The 26,974-nt window shown below is 36.9% G+C and overlaps 1 protein-coding gene across 1 annotated transcript; it reads right to left on the minus strand.

Moving 5' to 3' along the window:
- Positions 1–2,738: 2,738 nt before the first annotated feature.
- On the minus strand, positions 2,739–26,897 carry LOC140236316 (putative ammonium transporter 1). Its single transcript, XM_072316268.1, has 7 exons — positions 26,810–26,897; positions 25,672–25,899; positions 13,237–13,325; positions 11,570–11,704; positions 8,764–8,994; positions 7,186–7,324; positions 2,739–2,761 (listed from the first exon to the last, which is right to left on the minus strand). The coding sequence occupies exons 1-7, from the start codon at positions 26,895–26,897 to the stop codon at positions 2,739–2,741; spliced, it is 933 nt and encodes a 310-aa protein (XP_072172369.1).
- Positions 26,898–26,974: the final 77 nt, after the last annotated feature.

Genomic DNA, 26,974 nt, shown 5'->3' on the forward strand with positions numbered 1-26,974 from the left:
AACAAGCATATCTGTTTTACAATGAAACTGTCTTCATAGTCCAAAGAGCAAAGACAGGTTTCTACCTCTGACCTCTGGTGACCTTTAGAGGTTTTTATGACCTCAAAATTTCATAATATTGATCTGTGGTGTCATTAGTTAATGATAAACATGGTTAAGATGTACAAAACAAGCATATCTGTTTTACAATGAAATTATCTTCATATTCCAAAGAGCACAGACAGGGCTCTACCATTGACCTCTGGTGATCTTTAGAGGATGTACAAAACAAACATATCTGTTTTACAATTGTAGCCCAGATGGCTACTAGCACATAGATTAAAGAATAGAATAGAATAGAATAGAATAGAATAGAATAGAATAGAATAGAATAGAATAGAGAGTAAAAGAAAACAGAACACTGCATTCGTTTTCCTAGTCACCCAGTGACGTCAATATCCTCAGTATTTTCCCCTTCTTGGAGTTTATGAAATCGTTATCTTCCTTCCAGCTATTTTTGTCGAAACCTCCTTTCCCAAGAAAAGTCTATGGTCATAGGAATTTATAAGTTAGACATTGGCTACTTTCCCCGCTAGTGGTCAGTTCAAATGGCTCTTCATCCCCAAAGTCCCGCACCAAATTACGGGGAATGACATGATGGCGTGTTTTTACCCTCTGATCCCCAAACATAAATGATCTTTTGAGCTGGAAGGTCACCCTCCTGCCAGAATTCATCCCTCTAAAGGGATTTTTACACTTCCCTTGCAAATTTTTGCTTGGTCCCGTACCGACGGTGGGGCTAAGGGGGGGGGGGGGGGGGTCTTAGCCCCACCAATAAGGAATTCATTTCTAGTGAACACCACACCCCTGCATAAGATTGAGCCAACGAAATGCTTTAGGGAAAGGAAGTTTGTTAGCAAATTACTCAAAAAAAAAAAAAACATGTTTGAGCCGAGAAATCAGTTAGAGTGGCAAGCTGTAAATGTGATGACAAATCCAATATCTATGTATCTGTACAATAATATGGTCGCCGGCTTGGTGAAAGTCGTAAGGAGCTTTTGGGAACTTACACACTAATGAAGTTGTCTTCATATACAATATACGAGAAATCGTTCAAGAGGAATGACTTTAATTTACGTTTGAAGACATTTCAAGAGATGTAGTCTGATTTGTTTAGGGGCAATTCATTCTACTGTTTGCAGTCTTGTAAACATACTTGCATCTTTAGCGAAAACTGTTCGAGTACGTGGACGGTGATAAGTAGGCCCCTCTAATCAAATTATGTATGAACCAAATGGTTTCTTTTGAACATGTATTGTGTTGAAAAGTTCTTGGCAAAATTCCAGGGAAAATGTGTACATGAAAATTCCGATGTTCAAAGCATGTGTTGGGAAGTGTAAACAGTATGTGCGAATGCTTCTATGTTTACTGCTAAACTTAGTTGTTAGTGGGGAAAAGAGAAGAAAAGAAAAGAAAAGTCTCGCTCTACCATGTCTACACCACAATACCTACGGATATCTAAGCTGGAGGTGGGTTGGAATGTCTTGTTTAGAGCACCAACCTTAGTACAGATTAATTGGCACGCTATCTTTTGAAGAGAAACAACACTTTGTTTCACATTGTTGGTGGGGAAAAGAAAAGAGAAGTCTCGCCTAATCATGAGAGATGTTCAGATCCCGCTCTACACCACAACGCCTACGGATGTCTAGGCTGGAGGTGGGTTGGAATGTCTTAATGATAGAGCACCAACAGTGATTGCAGATTAATTGGCAAGCTATCTTTTGAAGAGAAACAATACTTTGTTTCACACACGATGATAGCAGAAAGACATTATCATCCGCTCGTGTGAAATCAAGCAGAAGTTTTTCAAAACATTTCAAGGGGCATCTTGGTGAGTTACAGTCTGTTAAACATGTCAATATAATGTGAAAAATAAATTGAAGGCCACCTGCAATAGGCCACCTGCAATACAGCCTTGCATTTTCCGACATCACAACAACTTCACGTGAAATAATCAACACGTTCCATATTATACTCGTGACGGAGAGGGAAAATAATAAACAACAACATTGCAAGATTGATGAAGACAACAGACGGGAACTGATTCCACGTTAAATACATAAACATGTACATATGTATTTTGATTTCTCTATGCATTTTCCCATATCATTACACACAATCACTGCACGCGTATACTTGATATATGGTGTTCAGCTAACTGTGTGCAGACTGAGCACGATCCGATAATTCAGAACCTTTGCCTGAGAAAGGATTGTTATCCCGCGAGTCAAAAAGAAGCTTTCTTATCATCTCGTGCATCCTGTATTCTATGCGCAATGCACGCATCATAGAGACAACCTTGCCTTCACCCAAACTGTTTAGATATTGCCAATGGAAGTAAAGACTCCGATGATCGTATACAGTGGCTATGATGTCAAAGTTGGACCAATGTTCTGTGGAATGAGAAGACACTTCTATTGTAGCATAAATGCTAATAGCATGAAGCGTGATTACACACCAGGTATACAGTTAACCATTGAATATACGTCAAATATCAATATTCTCATATTTTGAGGTTATTGACCTGTCACAGTCCTCGGAGGTCAAAGGCAGAGACATGTAAATAATTTCCCTTGATCTGAGAAATAGGGAAGCGATTCAGTTGTAACACAAATGAATTTTTAAGACATCGTTATCATGTTTATCATCAACCAATTGCACCAAATCTCAAAATTCTGATAATTTGAGGTCATTTGAGATCAACAGAGGTTAAAGTAGAAACCTGTCAAGGATCGGTGGAACATTGAGGCAATTCCACTGTAAAAAAAAAACAAAAACAAACAAACAAACAAACAAACAAAAAAAAAACAACAAACAAACAAACAAACAAACAAACAAACAAACAACCAAAACAAACAAACATGGTTTTAGTACATCATTGCCGTGTTTATATAATGACAAAATATCAATATTATGATATTTTGAGGTCATTGACCTCTTGAGGTCATCAGAGGTCAAAGGTAGAAACCTGGCATGGTTCTATGGAACATGAAGACAATTCCACTGTAACTAAAAATTAGTTTTTAGTACATCATTACCATTTTAACATTCATCAATGGCGCAAAATATCTATTTTCATCAAATTTTGAGGTCATTGAATTTTGGAGGACATCAGAGGCCAATTCAGACTTACCTCCCGATCTTAAAATGAATCTTATAACATGTGCTAACACTGGTGAAAGTTTTATGCTTTAGTCAAATTTTGCAAAATTTTTCGGCTTATCTGCTCTACTAAATGTAAAGAAAATTCAACATATTTTCAATTTTTTGGCATAATAAAAGAGCACTTGACTTCAATGATGAGTTCTACTAATATTGCTACATTCTCTCAATCCTTATGTTAATGAAGGCGAACTTGTCCTTTAAGGAATGATATAGTATTGGTTGAAATGAAGACGAAGATTTTAACTTTTTGGGAGATATTTAGAAACCCCTTCAATGATGAGTTCTACTAATATTGCTACATTCTCTCAATCCTTATGTTAATGAAGGCGAACTTGTCCTTTAAGGAATGATATAGTATTGGTTGAAATGAAGACGAAGATTTTAACTTTTTGGGAGATATTTAGAAACCCCTTCATGAAATGCTAAAGACCACACAATTCTAAGAGGAATTCAAAATCAATATGATGAAAAACGGTTTTGAAATGACTAAGATATCCAAAACAAAGTAAAACAAAAAAATCCTAATAAAAGTTGGGTTCCATCTTTTATTAGGTTCGCTTTGTTTTGTGTATATTGGCCATTTCACACCAATTTTCATCAAATAAACTTTGAATTCTTCTTAGAATTATATGCTTTATCCATATATGCTTTTATTCTAGGTTTCTCATCATCTCAACAACAAAAAAAAAAAACACAAAAAAATAGAAAAAATCATTACTAAAACGTTGGAAACCTGAAGCCCCATCTCAAACGAAACTGAATTCGCTGACCGGTGCTTTTCATGGCTTTCGAATGTACCGTGGTGGGCAGCGAATGAATCGGGCCACCCATGCATCCCCACGCTACAGGGTCTACAAATAATAATCATATACTGCATTGCACAGATACATTTTTCCATTTGTACTCCAAATGAATTTGTTGCATTTCCTTCAAAGGCAGATAAGGCATTATTTTGATTGATAAAGGGTTTATTTTTCTGGGAAGTGCTGTCTTGTCTGGTTTGAAGCAAGCCAAACCTACTTGCCAAAAGAACATGAAGATGTCCGGCTGTCTAAAAATGAATTGGCGTGACAATCGTAGGCGTCTTCTATCTGGGTAAACCTGGTGACGAGTATGCTGCAGTTACCAGTTTCTTTCCATCCATGTCAATAATAAATAGCTAATATTGTTGGGATTTCCCATCTAGGCCTACATCATTCAGTGAGTGCAGCATCCCAGGTCCTTTTGGAGTGAGCGACTTTAATTTCGGCAGAATTTTGATTGTCCCGTTCAGAAAGAGGAACGAGAAAATACCAAAAAGAAAATTGGAAAGAAATTGTATTCAATCGTATAGCACATCCCTGGCAATTCGAAGAATCACTGTATATAATTGTTCTCGGGACTTCACGTCTGGAATGTGTGGGGTTTTTTTTTTTTTTGGTGTGTGTGTGTGTGTGTGTGAGCTGTAACCCATCGTTCGGAACAAAACAAACGAGTCAAGGTGTAGAACACCATCTGATCATTTTGACAATATTGGCATGATCTGAATATCCTCTTTCTGGGGTCTTTCTCCCCGCCTGGCCTCATATAAGCAGACTAAAACAGCTGATATGACAGTCATAAATCGTATCAAATCATTATTCTGATATATGAGCTGATCTTGAACTAGTGAGTATCTATCAGGTTTTCCTCTATCTTTGGAAACTCTACCTGGAAATTCAACCCCCCCCCCCCCACACACACACACACAGTAATAATAGTCCATGGGCCAGGCCAGATATTGGTACCATCTGAGGTGGCAATACCTTTTTGGTGTGATTTTGTTTGTCGGGCATAGATATGCTTATCAAGCTATGATAGCATTTCCAAATGAGTAGCTTAGTCATAGTAAATGAATTTTAAACCAATTTGGTTTCGTTGTTATATCCCTGTACTTCTGAATCGAGACCAACCGCTATACAAAGAAGAGCACTGTCTTCTGTATGTTCACAGGTGTTCTGTTGTAAACGCCGTGCGCTTAATCTTTATTCAAGGCAGCGAAGGGAATATCCTAGGGTTATGATGTCCAAAGCGATTAGTCTAATATTCAAGACGGCGAAGGGAATATCCAAAGCTTATGATACAGTGTATATCCCTTTATCTAAAAACAACAACAACAAAAAAGCAATTTCTCGTGAATTCTAGCGTCTTTTTCAATTATTTATCATTTTCCGGTGAAAAAGCTGGGTTGAAAACGCTAATACCACGCCAATGTCGCTTTATTTCCATCCAACAATGAAAGATTATGCAAAAACAATGTACCGGTACACTACAATACATTATAATAATAATAATATAATGTTGTAAATGATTTTGTAAGTGATTTTTGTTTAAAACTGATGTATTTGTTGAGAGGCTGGTATAAAAACAGTATAGATAATCCCTTTTATTAGGAACTTTAGATATGATAACGGTACATTGTTCTAGATAAAGACTAAGCGCACGGCGTGACAGCTGTGGACATCATAACCCTTTGGATATTCCCTTCGCTGCCTTGAATAAAGACTAAGCGCACCGCGTTTACAACAGAACACCTGTGGACATACAGAAGGCAGTGCTCGTTGTTGTTGTTGCTGTTGTTATTTGAATTTATTTGGCGTTTATAATTCCTCGAGGAATATTTACGCCAAATCTATTTTCATAAAATTTCCATAAATTTCCAAATTTCACCCTATATTATTTTTATTTTATTGCAAATCATTCAAAATTAATCTATCATATCAAATCAAATAAATATCCCTCGCTAGCCTCGGTTCGAGTTGCCCAATCGACGATCGTATTTTCTGGCCAGTCCGGCTCGGTACCTTGAGCAGACTTCTCGGTAAGGAGGGGCCATGATTGGCTGTCCACCTGCCTAGGCCACTCCAATACACGAGAGGGGCTCGATCGGTGCTCGTGATTAATCGGGAGTATTTAACGTGAATTTTATCACAAATGTACATGATATTAGAAAAACAAAACAACGCTAAGACATAAAGCAAACATCTGGGCTGTGTGCAATGTGCAAAATAATTAAATCAAAACATATACTTATCTAATAAAATTATGTGTTTGAGTAAATCTTTTTGTCCTCTGGACATACTGAACAGAAGCACGCATATGCTTTGAGTTAGTAGTTCCTACCAACAGCAAATGACGCACGTCAGTGGTATCTATTTCTGCTAATAACCTACTTCTTTCTATTATATACTTTGGACATCCACATAAAAAATGAGTGACTGTTTCAAAAATATGTGGACAATTCGGACACATTCCATTTTCATGGATATTCAATCTAAACAAATAATAATTCAAAGAAATATTTCCCATTCTCAATTTACGCATAATAGACTGTTCCTTCCAGTTGCTTAGGGAACATTGAAAAGTTTTCTTAACTGTTTTTTGTATCAACTTCAGTGGAGATTCTGCTTTTTCCCATCGTTTTTGCCATTTTTCCATAAAGTGCTCTTTAAGTATATATTTACATTCTGCCATATTTACATTCTGCCATATTCAAACCATTTCCAATATCGTATTTGTATAGCGGTTAGTTTCGATTCAGAAGTATAGGGATATAAAAACGAGACCAAATTGGTTAAAAATTCATTTATTATGACTAAGCTACTCATTTGGAAATGCTATCATAGCTTGATAAGCGTATCTATGTCCGACAAACAAAATGACACCAAAAAGGTTTTGCCACCTCGGGTGGTACCAACAACCCATTTTTCGGCTCTTGGCCCATGGACTATAATAATTGGTTACTCTGCTTCGAAAGTTCATTCTGCCATTCCATCAACGATATATGTACATGCATTTTTCGTTAATTACCTGGTACACATAGCGTATGTGTGCTTACCGCATTGATTTTTTTTTTCTTTTTATCTATTTTTGTTTGTCGTGGCATTTGTTTATTTGTTTGTTTGTTTGTGTGTGTGTGTGTGCGTGTGTGTGTGTGTGTGTGAGTGTGTGCGTGTGTTTTACCCGCAACAGCGTCCACGGGATCGTCGATGCGTAGTTTGAGTACCAGCCAGCTCCATGCGAGGTACGTTAAAGAAGCTATGCAGCCGATTATGAGTGCACTCCAAGTTGGAACAACATCACAGCCAGCGCAAATCGACACCTAAAAAAAAAGAACGACAACAATGACAACAACAGCAACAACAGCACAACAACAATAACAACAATAACAACAGCAGTCATTCATTCATTCATTCATTCATTCATTACATCATCACTTCTGGCAGACCTCATACCAATTTAACCTTTTTTTCATCATCAGCGCATTGTCTGTGTATCCAATCTCAATTACATAATGAGATAATGTTTCTGAGAGGGGTAATATGCCCGTTCTATTCAGTTTAGAGGTTCTGAAGTAGTGTTAACAGGGTCTATTCAAGCACTTAATCTTTACCGAGCCATGCTAGCTCTGCGTTAAATGGGACAAAATAGTATGTAAACCTCTGTAGCAACAATTTAATAATGAAGAGATTAATCAGATTACTAGTAAGCTGAAATTAAGCATGCTTTATTAACACATTCTGTCCATGATTTATGCCAACTTTCAAAGCAGTAGCATTATCCTGTTGGTTAGTTATTAGACTTGAAAGTGTGCAAAGGATTTTTAAGAAATGCAAAGGGGCCTCTAAGACACACCTGATCACACTACTCTACAAAAAAGGGTTGAAGAAAAACTGCTGAAAACACAGTTTCTCATTCATTTCATTATCCCAAACTTAAGCATAATGTAGAAGAAGAATAGCTTTCTATGAAAATATGAAAAACTCAAGATTGACTTGGTTGACCAGTTTTACCTTTTTTGAGTACTCGCGTAAAATCAAGGGGTACGACTTTTTTGTTGGTATTGTGATGCACGGTCACATAATATCAAACGACCTTCTCTGCCTTCCTACATACTGAGGACATAATGATTTCAACAACGCAAGTAACAGTAAACATAAACGGGCAAAATATACCGTTTGCCCCCCCCCCCCATTGGAAAAAAAAAATGTAACGGGACCCTCCGCAATGATAGCTTTAAGAATAGTAAATCAATTCAAATAAAATTTCAGGTTATGAAACAATGACTTATTACCCACATGTTTAACAGAATGCCCCATCCGATTTGCTTCAGTGGTCAAAGAGAAATGAGGAGTTTTGTAGAGCATGTAAGGAATCCGGTCGCTCCAAGTTCTGTCCATTGTGTTCAGACATTAATATGCAGTTCCAATAACATCCAAGTGCTAAACTTGCCGATTACTGAAACAGACCCATGACATGCTTTACAATGATTCACATTTCTCTGTGACCACTTAACCAAATAAATTTGGTTTTCTGCAAAATGTAGGTAAGATGTTTTATTTTCAGACCCTGTAATAGCATTCTGACAGTGCAATCATATTGAAAGTTATTAGTGCAGGAATCTGACTGTATTTTTCTTGGGGAGGAGGGGGGACATACTGTATATGTACATAATATAAATATTGATATATTTGTATCATAATTATACTAAAACAGACATAAATAACAGTTGAGTGAATGTCCAGTTTGAAGATTTCTCACCGCTCCGGCCAGAGCGCCATTGCAGACTAGGGTAAAGTTCCACTGCTTGGTCGAACCAAAGAGCCTGACCACCGCCGTCGTGGTCGTCGACGAGGCCCCGACAGAGACGACGGTGCAGATGATCGAGTGAGCGACGACCACATTATCTCCTCGCTTCGACAGAGTGAGGGCAGAACCACCGTTAAATGCCATGAAGCCGAACACCAGAATGAATGTCCCGAGGGCTATGTACTGTTGATGTTGGTCGTGGTGGTGACGGTGGTGGCAGAAATCGGGAATGGGGAATTCAATTCAAATTCAAATTATTTTATTTCCATATAAAGTAATACAAAGCAATATACATAACGCTTACATGTCATGAGTACATAATACTTTAAGGAACTTTGAATCATATAAGTTTCAACAAAACATGAATACAATATTATAGTGATATCAACTTTGGTTTGGTTAAATAAACAAGTAAGCAATTGTGAAAATAACGTGAATTGCATGTGATAATGACGTATTGAACAGAACATTAACTATTCCCGTAGCTTTACATTCATCGTTTCCTGTTCAAAATCTATTTAAAACTTGCTAACCAAAATCATAACCAATATAGATAAGTGCGCATTAAGAACGTCCAGCTTAAACCCGTAAAGAAACAGAATTACGCTCAATGCAAAGAATTCATTATCCAGAATGGTAACATCTAAAGACAATAATGATTACTATGTAAGATATTTGATTTCATTTTCTTAACTTTCTTTAAAAAAAAAATCGTAAAACTTACATTTTATTCGGTCAAAAAGCAGGAGAAAAAGAAATCCTTTATGCTGAGGTAGGATCTTCTTTAAATTAAAAAGTACTTCCGTGTTACCCTTAACTTTGAACTCTGTATATGCCGTTCTCTGTCCTAATCTGCTGAGTTTGATCAACCTATGTCACTATCTGGAAATTAGCATGGTGTCACACTTCATTCCTGCACTCAATGACTCGTACTGGAAACTCAGAATTGAGCGTTGTTCATGCCTACAGTAGCCTGCTGATACACTCCTGCTTAGTCTAAGAGATTCTCAAAGTTACCGTTAAGGCCGTGTTTACACCAGAGCGTAAACATGATAAACGAGCCAACGAATGAAATGATTTGAAGATACATTCGCAACCGTTGCATATCGTTCACTTCATAATACTCATGTTTGACGGTCGTTGTATTCGTTACGCGTTCGCAGGAATTCGCGCGATTTACGCTGGAAGAGATTTTCCCTCTAGACAAAGCACTCCTAATTTGTCTATGAGATTAATGTTTCAAAGTAACCGTTATGGCAACGTTACACTAGAACGTATCCAACGAATGCCACGAAATGCCAACGAATTCATTAACATTCGCATCCGATGCGTATAATTCATATCATGTTTGACGGTTGTTATGTTCGTCACCTGTTTGTAGGAATTCAAATGAAATACACTGGAAGAGGTTTTCCCTAATAACATTTTGAAAATGTTCAAAACATTGAGCGGATGACAACATTATCAATCAAAACACTATGTACGTTTAGTATACTATGTATTCGTTGAACATTCGCTGTTTGAACGCTGTACACGCTGGCTATTCGTGTTTTATTCGTCCGCCGTTCGTCAGAATACGTCCAGCCCATCTGAAACTTTTTACAGCGTGTACACAGCGTTAGTGTGACATAATGGCTAACGGATGCCCAACGAATGCACAGTATATACCAAACCACTTCAGCATTCACAAAGCGTTCATCTGACGTGCCTGACGCTGGTCTACCGGTAGATTAACGATTGCGCACAGTTCAGATAGCGGTTTAGATGTGAGTAGCTCGTTCACCTCATCGCGAAATACAAACTTAAATTCGGGACTTATTTTGATTCAATCTATTTCCACTTCTAAGAGACTATTACGTCACATTAGGTGCTTGAATTAAAAAAAATACTTTGAGTTATAAACTGGATGATATTCAAGAGTGTGCCAATATGAGGTGAAAGATTATGTGGAAATTGATGGATCCCGTTTCAAAATGTATTGAAAATCGATTTTTTTTTTTTTTCAGTAACGCTACTAAAGAGATTTGGTTGAAGATGTTGTTATGAATACATTCGATGACGCATATATTAGCATCCGACGGGCATTCCTTTGTCATTCGTTTCGAACGCCCAGCATGAGTTGGATGAACGTTGCACACACGCTTTCCTTCGCTTTATACTAGTAATACGGTTAGCATGCGGTCATCATCATTTTTAGGCGAACATCTGAAAACAAGATTTTTTTTTTTTTTTTTTTTTTTTGCCAGAGAATTTGAACGTATTCGAAGGTATCTGGACTTTGCCAAAGTTTCTCCTGAACGTAGGTTCCTAATGTGTACGCGAGGCATACGCTATTATAGCCTTTGAATACTCTGATATAATCTCCTGAACCAGCGACATCCGCGAGTCCTTCACAGGAGCAGTGGAACCATTGGAACCGAGGATGGATGACGGGGGGGGGGGGGGGGATGATTTTAAGGCCAAAAAGTATATCAACTCAAAAGATCAGAGATTAGTCACTTGATTTCAATGTTTATTACAATAAAAACAGTTTTTCCAAATGCAAGCACTGTACAAAAAAAAAAAAGAGCCTTCTGCAAGGCAATGCTTTAACATCCTGGTACGTCGCAAAACATTTCATAATATACCCACTGATTACTGTTGAGATGGAAGACCATCAAATGTGTTCACACAAACTGCATTTACATAAATACTCGTAAGTAATCCATACGCAGGGTTTAGAGGTAATGGATAGTAACGACCAGCATTACATACTCACAGGTATGGTCGGTTGAACGAGCTGTCTCGGCCTCCCTTGCTCGTCAAATCGCCCCAGCCTCGGACCCAAAAGCACGGCTCCTACTAACCCTACAGTACCCCCGGCCATGTGCACGACACCACTTCCGGCAAAATCCTGGATGGGGAGAAGGGGAGGGGGCGAAATAATTGTAACCCTTTCAGTGCGAGTCAATATTAGCATGCTTAGAGGGATGGTATAGTTTGGGTTAAGATGGGGGATTCAGATTTAAACCTTTCGGCAGATGATTGGAAACAACTTTTATTATGTAATACAGTGATGCAGAGCATAAGAGTATGGACCAACAATTCTAAGAGGAATTAAACGATGATTTGATGAAAATCCGTTTTTGAAATGGTTGAGATATCTGAAAACGAAGTAAACCAAAGTCATCCTAATGAAACGTGCCTTCCATATTTCATTTTTTTTCCATTTATGTTTTTTGCTATCTAAACACATTCTAAAAGTCAACAGAAAGGTGGTGTGTATAATAGATTCAAGTCCTGTATCACACTCTGAGGGAAAATATTGATGTTGTGTGAATATGTCAATACTGCACTCTAGGTATGGCGAAATTAAGCTGCTATATATTCGCCTAAAACTAGTTGTGATATAAGCATATCCTTGGCTCATAGTAGGGCGAAACATTATAACAATATAAATGGTCTCAGCTTGTCTTGATGTAGTACAGTTCTGATTTTCAAATGATTCCAAACTGCTACCTACATTTTGCGTCGCTCTTGAAGATAGTTGGAAATACTTTGGCTCCTGTCCGTGACCTTTCAATTTGAATGTGTCTCACATGGTCAATCGATTGGAACCTCATTTTTTTTTTCTTTTTATTCATATCCAGTAGCATGGTTCTCCCCCCCCCCCCCTCTCTCTCTCTTTACCTCTCCAGAAATACCTACATTATCAATCTGTTCGTGAATACTTTCGGCGGCTTAATTGTTATAGAGTATAAAATATGTATTCGATGAAAATGTAGTACCTTGAATCGGACCCCCTTTAAAGGAGAGAGACAGAGAGAGAGAAAAAAAAAGCCTGAGGCCGCAAAGGGATATAGGCCTTTGTGAGGTTGGAGAATAGATGAATGATAAATAAAGATAGATAAAAACCCGAATTGAATTGTTGGAGCATTCTAATGCAGCCAAGATAGACTCTGCGTCAACTATTCGTGGATATATTTTTCTTTGTGTGAGGTTTTCACCAGTTGATGATACGTAGAGGTTCCAATTTCGATTCAACTGCTCCTCCACTTTATTTTCCTATGTGCGTGCTGTACCTTATCAAAAGAACAATGACCGCTATTGGAAAAAATACTGCTACTGAACGTTTTCGACGTGCACTCTTCGGAGTAGACACCGCACGTATGAAACAGGAAGCGCGAGCCTTTTCAATGTTTAAATTGATGAACCTACACTGGGCGAATCGCGGTGCACTTGGTGAAATGCATCGTGTTATTATTATCTCTCTTTTTAATTTTCTGTTTGTCGGTCAGCTTGTTTGTTTCATTGATTGTCAGGGTATGTATGTGTGTGTGTGTCTGTTTGTCTGTCTGTTTATTTATTTGTTTGTTTGTTTGTTTGTTTATTTAATTAGTGTTTTGTTTCAATTCCATTGAAATGCAGTTACTTGTTTTGACCAACCTGCATGGTAACACCCGGTATACCAGGCCCGGAATTCAGCCAGCCCTCTTCTGCCCAGACCCAGTGAGAAATCACCGGATATATAAAGCCTGCCAAAGAAACGGAGAAAAACATAATACTCTGTAGGCTTTTTTTTTTTTTCTCGAGATGGTATAATTTTCGCGACTTTAGCGAATCACAGTAAGACCGCTTATTTAACAACCTTGACAACACTAAAAAATAATTAGCAGAGACTCCAACTCTCCCGTTTTCAACGGGAGATCTCCCGCCGAAAACCCATTTTTGCAAAATCTCCCGTTCTCCCGCTGGAGATTTGATTTCTCCCGCCCTGGCTCTGTGTCTCCCGGTGGAAAGGATTTCTTACTTATTGCTATCGTATGTTGAAAAAATAAGCCTTAGATAGCACCAGAGAACATCTAGAACCCTATACACGTGCTTCGCACACATCAACTTGGAGTCTCCCGTTTGCTAGGGGTTTCGGGCGGGAGAATCTCCAGATCAGAAGGTGCTTGGGGTTGGAGTCATGTCCACTAATGTAACTAGCGCATGTATATAATAACCCTCGATGTCAATTCGCGAAACAATATCTCGCGAAAATGTCTGTGACCTCCCCACATGCGAAAACATCTGTACGCGACAAAAACAGCATATACAGTAGCTAGAAATGTTTTGAATGTAAGTCCATGACGTCACCTCATAATTCCTTAACCCTTTTCCTATGTACAAGACTATGAAAATTACAACACTCACGACTGCAAGATGCAGGTTCCATAATATGCCACTATAGATTGATGGCGCATTAATATATTGGGTTACTGAAAATCCAATGTAGAAAGAGCGTGCATTTTATGTCGTATTAGATGGTTCTTGACGGACAAAATATAGTGCAATATATTTTTTTGTGACATCATTTCACAAATAGATACATACTATTTGGGAAATGCCGTTATAAAGAGTGACGTAATTCTGCGAATAGTACCTATACCTCAGCGTCAGCATGCCAACACTGTGATATATTCTAAGCTCAAAATATCTATAATCACGTGAAGCTCTTTCAACCTATAGTGTAGAATAATTTTTAATCCAAAATATGATACCATCTATTAATGGAAACCAAGGACTTGTCTACGACATTCATTGCATTACACATTATTTCCTTCTTTTAAAGAGGAAATCCAGTCCAAATATAAGTTAGTCCGAAAAAAGAGTAAAATTTTACAAGTTCAAAGGTAAAAACTTGACTGAAATAGGATGAAAAATAAGGAAGTTATGACATTTCTAAATGTAAGTTTTGCTGATTTCTGGGAAACAGTTCTTGTACCGTGGATATGAATATGCAAATGAGTGAGCTATAACCATGTCATACCTTCACAATTTTCTGCTGAGCGTGTACAAAAAACTAAGGATACTCAATGTTTCCGTCTTGAAATCTGAAACATGACGTTATTCCTTGTTGAATAACTTCAGAATATAGATCAGTTGTATATTCTGGAGATTTGATCCTCTTGCATAATTGCGTGTGAATAAAAAACGAGAAATTTCATAATTTTATACGCAAACTATACAGATAGTTGTGAGGAAATGACATGCTCACTGTTCAAGAACTGTTTCCCCAAAAAAATAATGGAACTTCAAAATGTCATAACTTTCTTATTTTTCATCCGATCTCTCACCGTTGAACTCGTAATATTTTACTCTTTCTTATCAGACTAATTCATATTTGGATTTGATTTCCCCTTTAAGAAAAACTTAACTGCATTTATAACGAATGCCCGTAGTTTGTACAGACTTACAATCATAACTTTGAATTCACGGGTGAGAGGACGGCAAGCAGTGATGCTGTTGCGGTTGCTGTTTTGTTACTGAGTTGGTAAGTTAGTTAGTCGGTAAGACTGCTTGTTTTACATCACTCACGCCGTTCCCAATGCTTAATGCTTTTTCTAGTGTACATTCATAAATTCAGGCCCCCAAACATTTCGACATTCATGCGGATCCGTAGGGAAGAGTTATTTTGATCGTGGCTGGTGTTTTGCGCTTTACGATGTCGTCCTTGATGAGATAAAGTAAAAAAAAAAAAGAATGAAAAGATGAATAGACGAAATGATAAAGACGAAATGAGAAAAGCTCAAAGCAAAGTGGTAAACATTTTCACCTATAATCATAGACTTTACTGTGCAACTATTCAGCCTATGACCTTCTTTTACCCTTATCATTGGTTTTTACCTGGTTATTTTAAATTCCTGAGCGACGCGATTGAGGTACTGCCAATAGGTAGGTCTATTTGCGTATTGTATGTGGTCGTTGTTAATTTGGTGTGTGTGTGTGTGGGGGGGGGGGGGTTGAAGGAAAATGGGTAAACGACGAATTCAAATTTTGTGCATAGAATCGCCAACAATAATGGCCTGACCGATTTACCTTTTTTTTTTTTTTTTTTTTTGCCTTGAAACTAATCCGAACCAAGAAAGAAATGTGACAGCGATATAATAATGACCAGCAGAATCACGTATAGACGCAGCGCCGGGATTGTAGAAGCGTTCTGTAGTCACGACGTGCCGAACTCCGTGTCAAATTAACGACCTTTAGATCTGCGACGCGAACAGTAAGACGACGCAGCCTCCCCAGTTGGACAATGGAAGCAGCTGTCTCGCGCGTGTGCAGAACACCATTTGTGGCCGTCGTCACGTTCGCGTCGCAGATCTAAAGCTCGCTATTATTGACGAAGAAATATGACGATAATGACAGAGAATCCTCCTTTCCTCTCCCCCTCTTACGTAAGCTATCTCTTTTTCAGGTACACCGCAAAAAATCGGGTGTTGAATATGAAACGCTGTTGGAGCTGGTGTTAAATTCCCGATGTTCATTTTTCTAGTCTTAAATTAACACCTCCGGTGTCACTTTAAAATATAAAACTATTTTTAGACAGGTAACTATAAGTACATGTATATACTGTTTTTCTTGATGTTTTGAAGTTGAACAAGTCAAACAAGAACTTTCTGATAAAGTAGGCCTATTTGACTTTTGAGAAAACAAAAGGAAATACATTTACACCACAGTATAACACCAATTGGTGTGAACTCCTATTGACACCAGGCTGATGTCATACCATTGACATTAACACCAGCACTATCAAATCAACACCATAGTGTCTTTGTTAAATCGATAACAGTGCATTGTCAAAATATCAGTTGTGTCAAATTAACACCCCGAAGTGTCAGATAGACACCAATCAACACCATACAAACGTACTTTCTACACCTGTCGGTGTCGTGGTCCTCTGTTGACACTTGATTGGTGTTAGAATCAACACCCATGGTGTGTATCCCGTTCCCCTATGACTTCACACTTATAGCTAAAGAATGTCCAGGCGCGTTGCAACCAGTACCATGTACAACATCTATCATGGTCTACTAAAACAGCAGGCTGAACCGCTTTAGTTTAATAGGCATGTGCACCTGCCACACATTCGCGAAGCCTGGTCGCCGACCTCCAGCCACCAATGCTTACTGCAAACCATGAACATGACAAAGTTCGCAAACATTTTGATAGCCGACTATAGTTGCAGACCATTATGCCACTTGCAAACCGAGTTCCGACAACAAGGGCCGAACAACTTGGAAACGTTTTGCGAAATGATATGTTCCAGTAATACACAGTAAAAAGACATGAGAAACACAACAACCTGACGTGACTTGACTGAGGGGTATATACCATTGAAATGAATGAGCCACGACAGAATGAATGGAAAGAAAAGAAAGAAAAAAAGAGAAATCCTTTACGATGTACAGTGGAAACGGAAGAGGGAATTGAGGAGCTTCCAACAGCACTAGTGGCTGTAGGAGAATGACCCCGTTACTTGAGACACAAACAGATCTGGCCTATAGTAATGATACATCAGTGTTGTTAATTGTTAAGAAGCAAATAATTGGCATTAATAACGTGTGTTTGTTTGTTTGTTTGTTTGTGTGTGTGTGTGTGAGTGTGTGTGTGTGTGTGTGTAATGTGTGTTTTGTGTGGGCAGGGATGGGTTTGAGGTGGGTGGAGTGAGTTAGCATGGGGTGGGGGGGGGGGGGAGTGAGGGATTGGCGATTAATAGTCCCAGATTTAGGAACAGGGGTTATGCTTTCGATGTACGATATATATATATATAAAAAATCAGGATTTCGTTTGACCAATTCAAGTGTGTTTCATGAGATTTTAGTTTACTGCATGCTTTCATGTCATGCTGTCTTTTCATTTGTCTATTCTGTGCGATTCAGCAGGCTTTAATGTCATGCTGTCCTTTTTTTTTTTTAATCTTGTCATACAGCTGTACATGTGACGTTCTATGGTTTGCAGGTACGGCCACCAGGTTCTTATAACAGGACCAGTGTATCACTTAGAGATTTCGGTTAAATGTGATTTGTTAATCTTGGTGAATTTCGACTGTTGAAGGCCATACTGGTCAATGATCTTTATTTGTTGGGCAGTGTATACATGTTTTTGTTATTGTATTTGTAATTATCATCCACAGTTTTGGGATTCGAATTTTAATTTTACTCAGCAGGTATAAAACCCAAAGATGTAAGAAATTTGGGGAATTTGGAGAATCTCAAAGGTATAATGTGAATGCTAATGATAATTTACATGTTATATTGTGTGTTTCCAATGTACATGTACTTCACAGCTTTGATTGATGATAATTTACTCACTTTAAATATATAGTGCTGGGTAGGTTTGAATATTGGTAAAGTTGTTGATTTTGATTTAATGTATAATGTGCTGTTTGTGTACTTTTGTTTTTGAATGCAATGAGTATGTTTTTTTTTTCAATGTTCAATAGCTCAGGATGTGTAATTTGCAATGCGTGTGTGGCTATTTTGGAATGCTTGTTTTGATAATCTTAACGTCTGTTTTAAGAGTGAGTGAGTGAATGTGTGTGTATGTGTGTGTGTGTGTGTGTGTGTGTGTGTGTGTGTGTGTGTATGTGGTCTCAACGATCAGTAGGGTTATTACCTTATTTTATTAAAATGTAAAGTATTTATTGATGAGTATAAGGGCCTGGTAACGTAAATTTTGTGTAAGCTGAAATATTTTTGATAGATACAAACCTGTGGATCAATCTGTGTTATTTGAAATTCCCTGAACATTCAAATTCAAACTTTCAAATTCAAACTTTATTTTCACTCTTTTTCCAACAGAATGTACAAAAAAACAACAACAATATGATACATTTGGCATGCGAGTCGTTGATTATATACATACATATATACATAGTCAGACAGGGATAACAACATGCTCATGTCCTTATGTTTGGTACAAAAAGAAATATACACTCTATTTATACACTCTGTGAGAAAAAAAGTGGAGGTACCCACTCAAAGACTATGCTTGTAACATGTGGGCACCTCTGAGGGAAAAGTGGGAAAGAGGGGAAGTAAAGGGGGTGAAAAACTTACAACTACAAAGATTGCGGGAAACTGGGAAAGTCGGGAATAAAAAAAAAAGAAAGAAAGAAGAAAAAGAAAGCAAAAGTGTGAAAATAGGGAACAGAAAATGGGGAGAAGAGAGAGAAAGAGAGAGAAAAAACCTAAATTATTTTGATGCATACACCGGGGCGAAGCCCACAGAGACAAATAGCCACGCGTTTTCGAGAGTGAAACAGTGTTGAGCTGCTTTCCAGCGGAACAGACTGCAACCCTGAGGGCACGTGAGGAATACAAAAATACTAAACGCGGTAAAAAATGGTCGATGCCTCAAGAGAATGCTGCCTATAGTGAAAGAAAATACATTACAGAATTATATCTATTCGGTTGCATTATAAGACTTCAAAAGAAAACTCTTCAATCTCTTTTTAAAAGAATTCAATGACGTTGCATTTTGTATGTCCATGGGAAGGGAGTTCCAGAATCTTGGACCTACATAAATAAAAGTTTGTTGAGCAAGCACGGTTCTTAATAAAGGTAAATGAAATTCATTTGACTGTCTGGTTGGATATCCATAATATGTCCGGTTGCGCATGAACATGGAGTTAAAGATAGACGGAAGACAGTTATTATTATAAGTATACATAAATTGCCCGAGTTGAAACAAAAACAAATCTTTAATTTTCAGAATGTTATTATGGAAAAACAAAGGATCTGTATGAGAATATGGAACGGTGTTACAAATAATGCGAAGAGCCTTCTTTTGTAGCAGTAAAACCCTATCCAATAATATTTGATGAGTGTTTCCCCATACTAAAATTCCATAATTCAAATAGGGCAATATCAAAGATGAATACAATGTAAACAACGAATGTTGAGGAATAGAAAATTTTAGTCTATTAAAAACACCAATGTTACGTGAAATTTTCTTACAGACATTATCAATATGAAATTTCCAGGAGAGTTTATTATCGACTGTAATTCCGAGAAACTTAATATGGGAAACACTTTCTAAAACAGCATCACCAAAACAAATATCCATATTCAAATTATCTAAAGTATTACTGAAAAGCATATATTTAGTTTTTTGGATATTTAAAGACAACTTATTTGCTCGTATCCACTCACATACTTTTTTAAACTCAGAATTAACTGTCTGCACAAATAGGGTGTTTGGGTCTTCATGCGAATAAAATACATTTGAATCGTCGGCAAAAAGTATGAAAGATAAAACATCGGAAGAAACACAAAAATCATTAATGTAAACAATAAACAACAGCGGACCCAACAAACTACCTTGTGGGACGCCACACTTAAATTCTCTCATATCAGAGTTATGATTATTCAAAAAAAAAAAAAAAAAACATATTGTTTGCGATCAATTAAATAACTCCTGAACCACTCCAAGGCCTTCCCACGTATACCATAATGAGACAACTTGTATAGTAAAATATCATGATTTATAGTGTCGAAGGCCTTGGAGAAGTCCAGGAAGATACCAATCATATGAGAGTGATTATCTAAAGCATGTGCTACTTTATCAACAAAATTTAACAAAGCGTGACAGGTGCTATGCTTTTCTCGGAACCCAAACTGCGAATTTGTAAAAACACCATACATTTTCAAAAAATTCAACGTTCTTTTATATATAATTTTCTCTAAAATCTTGGACAAACAAGATAATAAAGAAATAGGCCTATGCGTTATTACTTATATCTAACTTATCTCCATTCTTATATATAGGAATAACTTTAGCTACTTTCATTTGTTCTGGAAACACACCCCTTAACATTGACAAATTAAAGATATGTGCCAGAGGATCCGCAACAGAAGATATTACGAAAGACCATTAGTGCCACGGAGAAAAAAAAAACTACTATTTCTACTAATCTGTTTAAACAGATTATAATCTGTAATAACAGATTACGGTATTTCTACTAATCTGTTTAAACAGATTGTAATCTGTAATAACAGATTACGGTATTTCTACTAATCTGTTTAAACAGATTACGGTATTTCTTCTAATCTGTTTAAACAGATTACGGTATTTCTTCTAATCTGTTTAAACAGATTACATTACTTCAACTAATCTGTTTAAACAGATTATAATCTGTTATAACAGATTACGGTATTTCTACTAATCTGTTTAAACAGATTACGGTATTTCTTCTAATCTGTTTAAACAGATTATAATCTGTAATAACAGATTACGGTAATTCTACTAATCTGTTATAACAGATTACGGTATTTCTACTAATCTGTTTAAACAGATTACGGTATTTCTTCTAATCTGTTTAAACAGATTATAATCTGTTATAACAGATTACGGTAATTCTACTAATCTGTTATAACAGATTATAATCTGTAATAACAGATTAGAAGAAATACCATAATCTGTTTAAACAGATTAGTAGAAATACCGTAATCTGTTATTACAGATTACAATCTGTTTAAACAGATTAGTAGAAATACCGTAATCTGTTATTACAGATTATAATCTGTTTAAACAGATTAGTTGAAATAGTAGTTTTTTTTTCTCCGTGGCACTAATGGTCTTTCGTAAGATATAACACCTTTCAAAATCATATTGCTTATGTCATCATAACCTGAACTTTTTTTTTTTTTTTTTCAAACCAGATACAATATCAATAACCTCATATCTAGTGGTAGGAGTAAAAAATATTGAATGCATATTATACTGATTTAGAAAATCAGAAAAATGTTTATTAGTATCAGGAATTTCTTGAGCAATGTTTTCTCCAATTGTTGTAAAATATGTGTTAAAAATATTTGCTATATCCACAGAATTATCAATAATTTCATCATTATATCTTATTTTCGATATACCAGACTTTTCATTTGATACATTCATTGCTTGTTTTAATATATTCCATGTACTTTTTATATCACATCTATATCTTTCTAATTGCTTATAATAATATTTTTTCTTTTCAATACGTATTATCTTAATAAGGGTATTCTTATACAAGGTATATTTCAATCGTGCTTGTTCAGTTCTTTTCATTTTAAATACATAAAACAATTTATTTTTTCTATTTATCGAACGCAAAATGGACTTCGAAATCCAAGGAAGCTTTGGCGTTGTTTTATAATTCCCTCGCTTATCCTTTCTTTTAGGGATACAAATATCCAAATGATTATTAAAAATATATCAAAAATATAAAAATTATTCATAGCCAAATTGATGTCATCAGTATCAAACACACTATCCCAACTGAGATCATCTAAAGAAGCAGAAAATGAAGACAAATTTTCTTGGGTTACCCTACGCCTCAAAGATGGCTGGGATGAACTTTTGCTAATATGGTTAAGTTTAAAATGCGTCATTATTGGAAAATGATCAGTGATATCTGATAAAATTATCGACGAATCTGGAAGGGTTATAACATTACTAAATATGTTGTCAATTAAAGTGGCCGACTGACGGGAAACGCGAGTCGGTTTCGAAATAAGAGGTAAGAAGGAAGAGGATAAGAATGTCTCAAGAAATTCTCCCGAGATATTATCCGTTGTGTGTTTTAACAAATCAATATTGAAATCACCGAATATGAAGGAATCAGAGTTTATAAATAAAGGGTTGGTAAGCAGCTCAGTGAGATACGATAAAAAATCTTTGTTGTTGGAATTAGGAGGTCTGTAAATAATACCTATCACATTTTTTTTTTACTACCAGGAACAGTAATCTCAATGAAAAGTGACTCAACAATGTCATTCATTTTGCTAAGCTCTTCATGTACAGTGCATTCATAACAATTTGAAACATATAAAGCGACATTATCCACTCCCCTTGGATGTGACTAAAAGGAGAGGCTGATTTTGATATGAAATATAAACTAAGGAAAAAATAGATGGAGATACAACTGTATATGTGTACAAAGAGTATTATACAGTGCAATCTACAATGTATGAGGTTGTTGGGGTGCCTGTTTTATTTGTTCGTAGATTTTTGGTAACGATTGTTTCCCATTTTAATCTTTGTTTTGTGATAATAATATTCTTTGCATTGTACATTGTAAAAGGTATCTTCACGTATTTGTGTATAATTTGTTTTGTAAACGGGAATTATAAGTCTTCGGACTTTTCACCCGTCTGTGTGTTTTTTGGATGGCAATAAACCTGATCAATCAATTGTCCGATTGAGCAGAAGTTTTTCTTTAGTTTGATCACGTTAATTTATAGATTAATGTTTGTATTCGCTTCATTGTGAAAACAATGGTGACACCAAACAGAATTCAAATAAAAATATCGTTAAAAGGTGTACAAGTGTGCATGTGTATTGTGTGAGTGTATGTAAGCCGGGGAGGGGGGGGGGGATACACAATCCTGCGCATTATGTATTATAGAATCAAGAATGAGAAGAACTCATGCGCGTTTGACTATATCCATGCCGACTGCGGTTCACAAGTTCAAGTTCCCCTTGAAAATCATCCTCATACCACAAGGCAAGACATGCTTCATTAACCGTTGGAGAGATCATGCTTTAATAATTTTTGTTTCACAAGAGATACTCCCCAAACACCTCTTCGTTGAATGCAAACACAGCCCGCCCACAATGACTCTTTTGTAGACGGAACTCAAACAGAAACTCGCGTCTCTTCCAATGGCAAGAATGCAATAATGGCTATTTGAAACAAGTGGAGTTCCATGGGTATAATAATAGCCAACAGAAACAACTAGATTGCCGTGTTGCCACTGATTGACAAATTGCCCTACATCGACGTAAATAAGCACTGAATTGATAAGTGTTCTAATACACTGTAGTAGCGCCATGATAAAAAAAAAAAAATCATGGGCGAGTAGCAATACTCGAGCAGGCTTCGAACCTATACGAACCTGCTCGAGTATGTACGCCCATGATGTTCTATCATGGCTACTATACTGAAACCTCTAATCAACTCTTATTTAGGTCGATATAGGGCAATTTGTCAATCAATTGCAATGAAAACACCTCGACGGAAGAATTTCATGAATTTGGAGTAGATTGCTGTGTGTTCTTCAACACGTTAACTGCTTACTTATCCATTAACTTTTGTTTTAAACACGTCTGTCTTTTGAAAGAATAAACAAGCATGCTGCGCAATTATTATCCTAAAATAGGCCTCTGTTGGTATTCCATATATTGTTATTGTTATATCTATTGTTTACGGCATAACTCTAGCATGCCATAGAGAGACTATTGATTGAGTTGCTTGAAAATAACACAAAATACTGTGTGGGGCCACTGCGGAATTTCGGCTTAGCTCACAGTATTATGTAATCTTTCATTACCCATTTGCATTGTTGAAGAACCTTTTTGTTGACAAACCAAGGAATTGCAGTTCACAATGGTATTTGCTCTTCGACGGTTTTGAAATACGGTTTATTCAGTATTTGAAAAGTAGCCGTGACAAAAATCATGACCTATGATGGGATTCGAATCCGAGACCCTCTGATTGCTGGACAGAGTGTTAAACCAGCTGCTGTTCTATATAGGGCTATGAACCATTCCTGGATATTGGGCGGAAGCTCGGTAGTCTAGTAGATGTGACGCCTGTCAAAATCCCACCGAATATGTATGCCCATAATGTTTATCATAGCTATACTACTCGCTTAACACTGAGTAATCAGTGTTTATTTACATCGACGATATGCAATTTGTCAATCAGTTAAAATAAAAAAAAACAACAACAACAACAACAAACAAACAACTCGCAGCAAGAACCATTCTATTTGAATTCCGGGAATATATTCTACGTAATCTATAGTCGGATCAGGTGATTAAGTCTGTGTGACGATAATAAGGTAGTGCTCTCCATACTGGGTTTGATTACTTTTAGGCAGTAGCAAACCAATAGTTGTTTTTTTTTTTCCCCCGACAAATGTGACATAAATTGGAATGTGCCCTGATTGTAACCACTGATCTTTGTTTGAATTCGACACCTAAACCCTTTTAGCATCTCATGCACTTTAAAAAAGATAATGCAACTTTATGTTCAGGTCTTTTTCCCATTCTGCGAAATAATAAAATACTAACTATGTATACTACGTCATCATGCACAGATTTTCTGGGCTGCAACGTGTTCATGAACCTGATTTTATGGCAGTCCTTAAGTCTGAATAATTTCTCAGGTAATCATTTGCAAGTTTGATAATAGGATATGTATTTCACTTAATGGAATCAATATATTATTTACACATTTATTCTCGTTCTTCGAATCATGTATATCATAATCTGTATACTTATGTTTTATTTAATATTACTGAAAAGAATGTTGATGCTATGTATGAAATCATTTTGAAAGAAAAATAAACACAATCTAAAAAAAAAAAATCAAAGTAACAAACAGACAAACCCGAGCAAGACTATAAAGAAATCAAGCCAGCTCGAGATATCTTTGGGGCATATAGTAGGGTGATGAATAAAGCAAGAATTAGGACACCCTTTGCCAACTTCCTGAACAAAATTATTTTGTGCTCATTGCACAGTATACGCAACTTAGAATAATATTATATTTGTCTTAGAAATACACAATTACATGACAAAATCTTGTCAATAACTTTGCTTAGCAAGTACTGTCGAGAATTTGTTGCATTCTATCTAAGATCACAGAGTCATAACCACTCTAGTCTATCCATGACGTATGCATAATATGACAGGCGTATCCCTATGTGTGTATGATTGTGTGCATGTAGGCCTTCGTATATGCTACTGTGTTTGCTTCTGTAATTGGAATGTATATCTGATACACCCTATCGCGATATGGATGTTTCCATTTTCGCATACTTGACTCTGTCTTTAATTGATTTTGAGGCTGTGCGTGTATCACATGATATGTATGTGTGTGCGTGCGCGCGCACGTGTGTGTGTGAGAGAGAGTGTGTGTGTTCTCATGTGCAAGAACATAACAAGCAAATAATCAATGAAACAATCAATCAAACATATTAACAATCAATCAAACAAACAAACAGACACACACACACACACACACACACACACACACGAGAAAGGAGAGGGAATTAAGCCGCCGCACACCTGTCATTGCTGCCGAGTAGAGGATGTACGTGAGGAAGGCCAACCTCTCAGCAAGGGCTCCAGAGATGATTGTGGTGCAGGCGGCGGCGAAGGTGAACTCGAAGTAAAAGAAGGCGTACTCCTGCGCCGAGAGGTTGTCGAAGAAGAAGTATGACAGCCCGATGAACGGGTTGCCCTTGCCGAAGGCGAAGGCGAACCCCACGGCCCAATAGACGAGAACTCCTATACCTATAGATGGGAGAAGTTAAGGGGGAATGAATCTCGTGTTTGACAGCGTTAAATACGAGCATCGCAGGCAGAATTAGGGGGAAGGGTAGGGCTGAGTCATCATTTACTTTTTTTTTCACCGTTTATTGTTGTTACAAAGCCATGCTAAGCCAAGTAATGATAGCCATAGTAATGATAATAACAACAGAATAAGTGATAGCAATAATTTAGTTTGATGATAAGTATGCAGTATGCTGAAAGGAAATGCACAAATTCTTACCATACCTATGACACCTGTGAATAGCTCATACAAAGATTGGTATGGAATCTTTTGTCTAGGGATATATAGGACCAATGCCCTTGAAGGAAAGGAATATTCTAAAAGTAAATAAGAAGACGAAGTTAAGGACAGAGGATATAGGATGCTAAAAAATGACTTTTCCCTGTTGTGCCCATAATATGCTTTAAAAACTATTTTGCCACAAAGCAAGTGATGAAAAAAGAAGTCATTTAGTTATGACTTTATAATTGGTTAGCTGCGTATCACAATAGATTGGTTTCATATTTGATACCGTGGCCACTGACGAAAACTTTGATGATGTTGCAATAAATTTCACATGATGCTCCACGGTAGTATGCTTACCAGAGAACAATTGGTCAATAAAATATGAACGTATGGTAATCGAAATTGTGTAAATTTTTGTTGTCGTTGTTGTTGTTGTTGTTGTTGTTGTTGTTGTTAATCAAAAAGCTTCAATTTTGCTCTCTGCTTTCAAGTTGCCCCTTCTCGGTTTGTAAATCTTAATTAGGCAGGTTAGATTTCAACAACAACAACAACACCGACGACGACGACCTAGACGACGATGACGATGACGACGACAACCATTACAACGACAACAACAACAGCAGCAGAAGGAGAATTTAAACTTACCTGAGTCCATAAGGTTCTTCATGACCGTATTTGTGAAGTTCTTTGTCCGTATGGAGCCGGCTTCAAGGTAGGCAAAGCCGCAATGCATGACTGAAGAGCAGTAAGAATGTAAATGAAAGTTAATGTTACTTCGTCTTTATCACTTCAGTTCTTATGACATCGTAT

This window comes from Diadema setosum, chromosome 12 (assembly GCF_964275005.1).
Source record: "Diadema setosum chromosome 12, eeDiaSeto1, whole genome shotgun sequence".
Lineage (NCBI taxonomy): Eukaryota > Metazoa > Echinodermata > Echinoidea > Diadematoida > Diadematidae > Diadema > Diadema setosum.